At 31.5% G+C, this 10509-nt stretch overlaps 1 protein-coding gene across 1 annotated transcript in view; it reads right to left on the bottom strand.

Annotated features, from left to right (window-relative positions):
• Positions 1 to 3629: 3629 nt before the first annotated feature.
• LOC101505343 (armadillo repeat-containing protein LFR) overlaps positions 3630 to 10509 on the bottom strand; it is an 11174-nt gene continuing 4294 nt past the window's right edge. The window contains exons 3-8 of the mRNA XM_004497951.4: positions 7328 to 7470; positions 6936 to 7192; positions 5008 to 5113; positions 4782 to 4920; positions 4233 to 4360; positions 3630 to 4062 (exon numbers count right to left, since the gene is read on the bottom strand). Of these exons, the coding sequence (XP_004498008.1) occupies positions 3807 to 4062; positions 4233 to 4360; positions 4782 to 4920; positions 5008 to 5113; positions 6936 to 7192; positions 7328 to 7470 (1029 nt within the window). The 3' untranslated portion in view covers positions 3630 to 3806. The remainder of the gene's footprint in view (positions 4063 to 4232; positions 4361 to 4781; positions 4921 to 5007; positions 5114 to 6935; positions 7193 to 7327; positions 7471 to 10509) is intronic.

The following is a 10509-nucleotide window of genomic DNA, read 5'->3' as shown; positions in this document are numbered from 1 at the left end:
AACATTTCTCTGAAATTTTATTTTACATTGTGTGATTTGTATGATATAATTGACTTAATAGCTTATGTTATCATAATAATTTTCAAGGTTGAGTGTATGGTAGTCTTTAATAGATGTATTAATAGATGATGTTATATTTGTGTGTATATGTGTATGAATTGTTATATATAATTCCTATATATTTGATTAAAGTGAGAAGTATAGGATTCATCCTAGCTAGATGAATTCTCCGTCTATATACGACGAAAGCGAGGGGTAAGTGGGGCACCACTTACGGACGTAATTATGTCCAATCTTACCAAAATAAAGTTACTAACAAGAAGAGGGCATTAGTAAAATTAATGTAGTCTTTATGACATGCTTGTTAGGTAGAGTTTAAGCCGTTAGATTACTCACGTCTAATGACTTGAATATTTAGAAAGAGTCAAAACTTTACATTGAAAAGAAACTCAGGAAATAAATATAGTCCCAAATTAGGATGCTAATTGATTTAATTTTATTTACTGGGATCCACTGAGATGTAATCTCATCCAACTTTATTCAAATGTGTTACAGGTAAAAAGGCTTAGATCACATGTTGAAGAAATGATGTGTATCAGTTTACACTATAGTTTGCTTATAATTTATGGGGAACTATTTTGAACCATGGATGTGTTATGTACTCCATATTTCTATGTTTTTCTTTGAAGGATTAGTATGTGTATGAATACATTTTCATGACTTTGTGTCGGGATTGTATTAATCATCTGTTTTGTCGAATTATGTTAATGTTCAAGTTATATTCTAGACAATTAACTTATGGTATTACAATTTATCACTGTCAAATATAAATAAATAAAACACATGATAAATATTTGTCACCAATAAATATGAAAATATTACGTGACAAATATATATCATTGATACACAAAAATAAGAGATATATATTTATCACTGATAAATATTAAAAAAAAATATGAGATAAATATTTATGAATGGTATATATATAAAAAAAAAATGACAATTTTTTTCATTTATATTGGATCATAGATTTCTGAATGATAAGTATTAAAAAAAAGATAAATATTTGTCATTAAATAAATATAAAAATCAGCGATACATATTAATCACTTATAAAAAATACCGGACAAATATTTATCATTGATACATAAAAATTATGAGTCACATAAAAATAGGATAAATATTTATCTCTGATAAAAATAAAAATAACAGACAAATATATATTATTAACACATTAAAAAAATAAGGGATGTATATTTGTCACTGATAAATATAAAAAGTTATAAGAAATTAAAAATATGTGATATATATTTGTCACTAATACATTAAACATGCATGATATTATTGGTTATATATTAGTGACTGATACATTAAATTATGGGTTACATATTTATCATTGATACATTAAACATATGTGATATATATTTGTCAATGATAAATATAAAAGAAAATATGCGATAAATATTTATCATTGTTAAATATAAAAAACACAAAATAAATATTTATTACTGACAAACATAATAAAACACAAAACAAATATATATTTTTTTATGCATAAAAAATACATGACCCAAATTTATCACTAATAAGCATAAAAAACACTGAAAAGATATATGTCATTGATATATTAAAATTTCACGAGATAAATATTTCTCAATAATAATATAAAAATATACGGGACAAATATTTGTCACCAATGAATATAAAAAAATTACGAGATAAATATTTGTTGCTCATAAATAAAAAAACATGGAGTATATATTTATCATTGATCAATTTTCAGAAAAACTACGGAACAAATATTTATTATTAATATATAAAAAATACATGACAAATATTTAACACTAATAAATATAACAAAAAAAGATAACAAATGACACATTTTCATATTTTTTTATCTCTTTTAAATAAAACACGAGATAAATATTTATTATTAAAAATTATTTAAAATTAATATTGTTTTAATATCTTCAATTTAAAAATTAGAATGATTACAATACACTCTATATAAATAACTATACACCAAACGCATCTCGAATTAAAAAAATAGATCCGTGCGAGGGATCTATTACCCTTTAGTTTGAACTTAATTCAGAAATAGAAGAATACGAACAATAGAGAATGCAGATGAGGTTGGGTGGCGGCTTGTTTGCACTTAGCAATTTTAGGGGTACAAACTTTATGCGCTTGGACCAAACATATTTAAAATTAAATGAATAAAAAGTAATAATAAAACATTGAAAAAATTAGATTTAATACCCCTCACTTTAACTGCTATCCTCACAATTTAAAAAAAAAATCCAATTTTACTTTTACTATTTTTTACTTCTCTTGTTGAAATTTTTAGGATCCATCTTCTATCTATCAAATTTTTTTATTTTTGAAAATTTGAATAGACAAAATAAAGTTAAAAATTTTATAAACCGATAATATTTATTGTTTGAAATTTTCAAATAATTACTTTTCGAACTAAAAAATTTGAAAAATAAATTTTTAGATAGTTATTTAGTTAACCGGTAAATCTAAAAATTGAAATTTCTAACTACCAGAAAATTAATTTTTTAATTAACAATAATTAGCAAAATTTCAAAAAATAAATTCAGTTCAAAATTTTAAAGAAAAAATTAATTTTTTAAAATTTTTTTTAGAGACGTTTATGTGAATTGTCCGAATTTTTTACTTCTAATATTAATTGCAAAGGTATTTTGAAAAGTTCATGAATCAAAATTACAAACGTGGAAGTATTGGTCTAAATGTAAATACAAAATCTAATTTTTCTTAACATTAAAGGAAAAGGTGCAGTCAGTCTCATGCCAATCCATTACATCATTATTTAATAATGTTGTATATTTATTATTTTAATATCTAATGCAGAGAAATAGAAGCTATGAAGAATATGAAGGTGAATCGAGGTAATAATAGTTTTGGAGGACTGGTTCATCCAAACCACCAGAATCATGGACGTAGTGGACAAGCAAAGAAACTACCAGGATTACACATCAAACTGCTCTATGACGTATGTATTCCATGAATGGACAAAAAGCTTCTCGTCTGAACGAAATTTTTAAAGGGAGTGCAAGATTGCAGGTAATCTCTTGTACTTTTTTATATCACTGCAATGCACTCATTTATTTCTATGGATTATGTGAACCGTTTGAAATTGTTTGCCTTTTGATTTGATGGTTACTGTTGTTGCTGATAAGATAGTAAGAACAAGCACAACATGTATATGCTTTGTTCAGTATCTGTTTTTGGTAGGAAATTTCTTACTAATTGGATTTGTCTATCCTATAAGCATCTTGTTATTCTTGGAATAATTTCTTTGCTGTACCATTAAATCCTGTTGGATTTTGGCCATGAGCTTGTAATTATTTCGGATGCAGGACTTGCCTGATTTTTTACTACATACCAAGTCAAAGTCACTCTGAAGGATGAAAATCAGGAGTGTACAACATTGGCATTGGAAGTTACACATGGGACTAAAGTGGAAGATATACTCGTAGTTAGAGATTTTGCAGATAGAGGTGGAATGTGGAAGGGAAATTAGTTGAGAGGATCCACACTTTCTATCCACACATCTAACAAAGTTTCTAATCTTCACATCATCTTAAAAAAGAAGAAAACCAAACTACAAAAGCTTACTTGATTACACACAATGTATGGTACAATCATAGACATAAATACATACATTTTGAAACTTCAAATGAACCAGTTATCCAAGAGCTACCCAAGTTGCTAAATCTAGAGCTATATAACTGATCACTAATTGAAGCCGTATTAAAGATCAACAATTACATGGTTAAGAGTTACATGCCCCAGATGCCACGAGCTGTTGCCACTTTGTTACTTGGTCGAGATGTTAGTTCGTACAATATCCTTGCGAATGTATCAGAATATTTGCTATCTGTGAAAAGTATCTCTGCAAAAGCATTCTCATAAGCTAGCAACAAAGTTCTGTTTTGAGGCTCAGAAACAAGACTCTCCAATATCATGGCAGCTTTTCGGCAAACTTCTGGAACAGGGTGCGGCGTCTTAATCACTTTGAGCAATCGATCTATTGCCCTGAGTTTGAGAAATTCTAATTAGTTAGCATTACTATTCATTTTCAAAATTCATTGCGAAATTAAAGAAAATTATCAAATCATGATTTTATTCTTTCACAGAACCATAAAATATCTCAAAATATATTTTTTAGACAAAAACAATTAAAACATACAAAATAAGTAGATTACCATCTCTCGCTAGCAATCTTCAACCTGCAGTCCATATTAACTTCAGCAAGGTTATAGAGTGCACCTATAGCAGCTGCCTGTGCATCAAATGCTGGTAAGCTGATAAGGTCGATTAGACGTTTGTGTATCTGCAGTAATCAATCAATGATGATTATTTTTGCAGCATAAAATAAATTAGGTTTAAATGTTATTTCTGTCCCTATAAACTATATCACAATCTACTTTTTCTTATTTTGTTTTAAGTCTCTAATAATTGTTTGTTTTAAAATTATTCCCTGTATTATGTGGACCATATTGATTTTGTTCTTATATGATTCATAATTTAGTAAAATCAATATGGTCCAAATATTACAATAATTATTTTCAACGTGAACAAATATTATAAATCAAAATAATGAACCAAAAAACAATTTCTATATGTTTCATGGATTAGAAATAAACAAAAAAATTACTAGGGACTACAAACAAAGGCAGTATATTTAAAAAGACAAAAAAGATATTTAAACCAACAAATGAACAAGGTAAAACATGCACAAAACAAAGTTTTACCTGTGGAAAAAATGGAAGCAAGAAAGGTTCGTTGTCAGGATTTATTATCAAACGCCCAAGTAATTCAGCAGCAGCACAATGCCAGGCTTTGACAGGAGAATTCAATATCCCCATGATGGCCTGAACTGCACGTTTCTCTCTGTAAGTAATACAACCATTTATCAATCGAAAACAGAGAATTATAATAGCCTGCAAGAGGAACAGTGAAAGTAGATTAATCACTTACGTTATTTTAATAAATGAAGGCTTGGACGAGCTAAATATTCGAAGATCCAGTAGTGGAGCCAAGTTAACAATTGTCTCTAGAGCATTTGTGACAAGTTCTTCATCCTCTATCAATATTATGAAAACACAATTCAGACTTTTAAATATAAGGCAATACATATTTGAATGAGAATGTGGAGAAGAAAAAAAACTTCCAGAAATAAGACATTTTGGTGCAATGGGTATGTAGAAGTTTAAGATGTTCCACAACCGGTTCAATTTTCAAAAGATGGCTATTATCTTTACAAAATTGAGATAAAACAGGATTTAAAATAGTCGAACTCAAAGTTTGTTTTTGTCCACAACACCAAATTATCTCTAGGATATACATTACAAAGAAAAGTAATGACTAACGATAACATCCTATCCTATTAAACTCCAAAACACCAAACCAACCAAATGAGCATAAGGCAAATGAGCAGAAGGCAAGATATTGGTACTTGCGTTTATCTTCAACCAAAAAATGCACCAAATGTAAATGATAATTATTATTATAATTATTTCCCAAACTTTAAACCATAAGCAGTCGCATAAAAATGGGATGCTTAGGAAATATCATGCATGATTGCCAACCATATACAACCCAACCTCCAGGCTCCAACTCATAATTATTTATTATTTATTTCATATAATATCATGTCATTTGTAATTTAATTCATAAAGGACTTAAACATCAAGAAGTTAATCCATAATACTTCAGAAGTTCATTAAAAAATTAGATAACTCATACTAAATGTCCATCTGTCTTTAGTAGTGCACCGACTGCAAAGAAGCATTTTGTCCCCAATAAAATATGAACATATATTAGATCTAGTTACTTTTCTCAAAAAAAAATAAGATCTCAGCAATTAAACATATCATAATTACATCAGGCAAGATAATGTAAATTCCATGCAAACATGCTGTAGAATAACGTATAAAATAATGTTAAATTTCTTGACTTTTTTTTTTATTAAACATCAATATCAAAATCACATCCAAATTCACTCGACCATTTCCATATTAGGGCTTAATAATTTCCTAAATAATTAAGAATAATAAAAGGATGGTTTAAGGAAAAATTTGGTCCTATATGTGTCCCTCATTTAGGTTTTGGTCCCTATAAATTTGTTTGGTATATGTCCCTATAGTTACATACTGCTAAGGTTTGGACCCCTGTAAGACCATTAATACTGGTTAAACACTAAGGACCAATCCTCCATAGGCATCATGACTCAATGACAGGGACCAAAACTCATTTAAGTAAAAAAATATGGATTAAAACTAAAACAAAAAAGAATACTCAATGGTAGGGACCAAAACCAAATTCGGTCGAAACTGTAAAAACTAAGAGAATAGTCATTACTATCAATTCATACATGCAAGACATATCTCAATTCAATACTAAATTGAAGCCAATCAATAAGAATCACTAGTTTGTATCTATTTTGGACATGAATCTCATCTTGAATCCCAATTTATTTTATTGAATCTCAATTCACTATGATAGATCTCGATTTATTCAAATTAATCACTGCCTAAACTTGGTGACACTCACCACTAATTTTGTTTAACCAACCACTTTACCTTTGTCATTTGATTTATGACTAAAATCTTGAACTATTTTGAGGTTCATATATAATATAACAGCTAATAATTTTATTATGTCACAAGTTTTCTCTAAAAAACGACATTTTTATTGGTCATATATCTTACATTTCATATTAAGATTTGATTCACAATTCGAAAAATAGATCTTACATTCACGATTTGAATCTCGATTTGATAACCATGACTAAGACAGTAAGAGTGTAAACTAAAACTGATTATCATTATCATTATAATTTATAACCATCAATCATATGTGCAAAACTAAAAAATGAACAAGATTCAACCGGCAATACTTCTCACCTACTATATGCTCTTCAATGCATTGGAATGCTGTTTCCATACAATGACGATTTTGGGCCATTATAACTTCATTATCTGGCATGAAAGAGAAGTTCCTAATGATATTTGAAGCAGCAACAGCACATTGCTGTTTTTCTGCTCGCCCTTCATCATCTAAATTAAATAGACTATCTTCATCAAACCGCAATTCTGAAAAACGATGTTTTGTCGTGCCATTCTGATGTGTTGATTCTGCAACAGCAGAGCCAGACCCTGGGCTGCATTAAGAATAATATCGTACAATGTGACTCTTTCTCTCTGCTGGCTTCCCCATTTTGGAAATAAAAACATATAACCATTGAAATTTGGAAATTCACAACAACAAAAAAGACATCATTTAAGAACATGTTTACCTAGGACGGTGGAGAGTAGCAGTAGAGCCCAATGACTGATGCTCATTTCCAAATCCTGTTGCAACAGAATTTGAACCTAAAGATCTAGCCCTTGGCATCCTGACTAGTTCCTTTGGGAGTGCTATGTCACGCCAGTCATCTATCTGTTTCGGTTTATAACATGATATCAACGATGGTAATAATTTTGACAATAAATGCAAAATGAACTTCAGCAAATCTTCTAAAACTTTTACACAATGTTATATATATCAGTGCATATTAGTTTATTTCCTAGGATCCAGTTATCATATTATAGTATCTTAGAATATCTCTTAAGATTAGTTTTTATATTACTTACTATTATTATGATTTGTTTCCTAGTTTCCACATTTATTTCAGGTTGAGTCTAAGTATCCCTATTAATAGAGTTTAGTACATGGATCAAACTACTAACATATTCTGTAGTCAGTAGCGATCGCGCCGGAGCGTCGCAGTGGCTCTGCGCTACGCAAGACAGCGTCGCGTATTAGGGTTGCGGTCGTCGCGGCCTTGATAGCGGCGGAATAGCAGAGAAGATGAAGTGCGATCTTCTGAAAAAACACGCAACAGTAATTGCAACACAGATTGTCTAAAATACCCTCCTCTTTTAATCCGTTTAGGGTTTTCTAATACTTTTTGCCTTTTTGCAGTTAATATTTTATTATAAAAATTAATTATATAAAAGGCTGACTTCTTCTCTTGAGTACGTGCCCTGTTTTCATGAGAACAGAGGTTTTTTTTTTTTAAGGAAGAAGAGAACATAGATGACGAAGAAAAAAGGATTACAAACTGAAACGGCAGTCTTCTTCAGTTCCTTTTTCTCACCAACCACTTCTCTTCTCCACCGTGCTCTTCTTTCTTCTCTGCATCATTCTTCATCCACGTACCTTCATTCCTGAACTCTGTTATTCCGTTTCTGTTTCAGCCATTCCCTTTCCCCTCTGTTATGGTATAAATTGCTTCTAATGTTACCATAGACATCGACGTAGCGGCCATACCACTATAGCGTTTTGAAGGCCGGCTGCTATGCTACGCTATCTGCTACTTACTACATAGCTAACATAGCCTCAAGATGAGGGACTCACAACAGGTACCAACAGGTTCTTGCTGGGAACAATAGAATTTGTATAAATTTTGTTACACACAGATTCAAAATCCAAGTGAGGCAATGAAGGATTAACACCATGCACATGTTATTAGGTTTGTTAATCATTTTGGTAAGCTCATCACCAGTCAAAAGCAATTTGACCTCAGCAAAGATCTTGATCTATCATTCAACAGTAATAAATATATAGATTATGAGCTACATCATAGAGGCGACCAATTGTGCATCAGGTTGCTTAAACTCTTCACGTTCAATTTTAGCAATATCATTTGCTTTGTATCTTAAGTGATTGGATAGTTATTGAACAAAGAACCAGATCTCAATAGTTGCTTGTCAATTCATGTAATTCTACCCTATGAGATTCTCCAGTCCAGTGTGATAGAGGGATTGCCCAAGAACACAAAGATAAAGTAGATTCGCTTTTGAAGGTGGCATTATTAGAACCAATGACTCCAGATGCTGTCATTGGAGACAAGAACAACCATAGAAAAAAGGTAAAAACCAGATACGATACAGAAACATGACCAGAAAATTGTGCACAAGCACTAGTACACAGAAACATAACCAACAATATGAGGCGAATGGAAAACACGCCTGAACAGCAATGACAGTGGAAGCTAGGTAGTTAATCTCAGATAGCGGTGTGTTGCTGCCAACCGCAAAAGGTGGGATAGCGGGTTAGCGCGTTCCGGGATAGGCGGGATAATTGCTATGTTTTTGAACAAATTACATGAATAATATTATATAAACCTATATTTAATGCAAAATTAACAAATGACTCAAACTCTGAAACATTCATAATTAATAATAAGAATCTACAAGTCTTACTCTTCCAACAAAAGTCAAAAAAATAAAGATGATGCATATTGAAGTCTTTAACACAGAGTAATAAAATAACTAAATATTAAAACTCAAATGCATGTTCTAGCATAGGAATCAAAGATAAGCATCATCTTCATTAGCATATTCTACTTCTTCTTCTTAGGTGAAAGTAGAAACAATAAAACAAAGAAGAAAGAAATATTAGCGGGGTCTCACTGGGAAAGGTTGGGATTTACTACACCGGGATAGTGGGATCTCGCCCAGATTTCGTCGGGATCTTGTTTCACGCTGTCACGGACCACACCGTCGCGGTCAGGCACTGTGGCGCACCGGGACCGCGGGAGCTCCACGTGAAACGCTGGGATTAACTACCTAGATTGGAAGTGGTTGTAAATTGGCCAATAATACAGAAAAAGGAAGAACTACATGCCACGGCATGGCTCCAAGTTCACATGCATGATGGCACATGGGTGCTTTGATTGCGACAAGGTTCCGATGCATAGCAGATCGGCTATACTTAATGTAATACAAGTCTTGCAACATCTGATTCTCAAGTCTTTTCTTGAAGTGAATTAATACTATAATTTCAATGTTAATTTAAATAAATCTACATTTTGAAACTCTAAATTTAAATGATTTAATACAAAGTTACATGCCCAAAAGTACTCCATATGCACTCATTCCGACGTACTACAAGTCAAACACAATATTTAAATGACAAACAGTAGCAACTTTGGTGCATGTGCTCCATACCTCTTCCACCACTCAGCTGGCTTCTTATTTGTTCTATGCCTTACTGCTACACTCAATGAAGAGATGCTTCCACCCGTCCTAAATGTCGGCAACTCCTCTATCAACGAATTCAGTACTTATATTAAGCTTCTCTATGCATTCACAAAGGCCACCCAACACTTTACCATTATTCTCAATTAGTGGATTGCAATAATACCACTCAACATTTAGATAGAGGCCAGCTGCGTGCAATGGATGATGAAGTTGAATACTCCATTTGTTATCAATGCTTGTAAATATTTCTCTATACTTGCTTTCATTACCGCGGAAACCATTTGAATTGCCCCTTTTCCCTTTCCATTGTTTGATAGATGAAACCCGTAGCAGGCTTTTTTTCGTTATCAAGAAGCCTGAGCACACATACAAGAGGCCTCATGGCCTTAAGAGCAAAAACAACATCAGCCCAAATGGGATTTGAAAAAGTACAACAGCAGTTGCCCTCTTT

This window comes from Cicer arietinum, chromosome 4 (assembly GCF_000331145.2).
Source record: "Cicer arietinum cultivar CDC Frontier isolate Library 1 chromosome 4, Cicar.CDCFrontier_v2.0, whole genome shotgun sequence".
NCBI classification, from domain to species: Eukaryota; Viridiplantae; Streptophyta; class Magnoliopsida; order Fabales; family Fabaceae; genus Cicer; species Cicer arietinum.
This window is presented reverse-complemented; position numbering and strand designations above follow the sequence as displayed.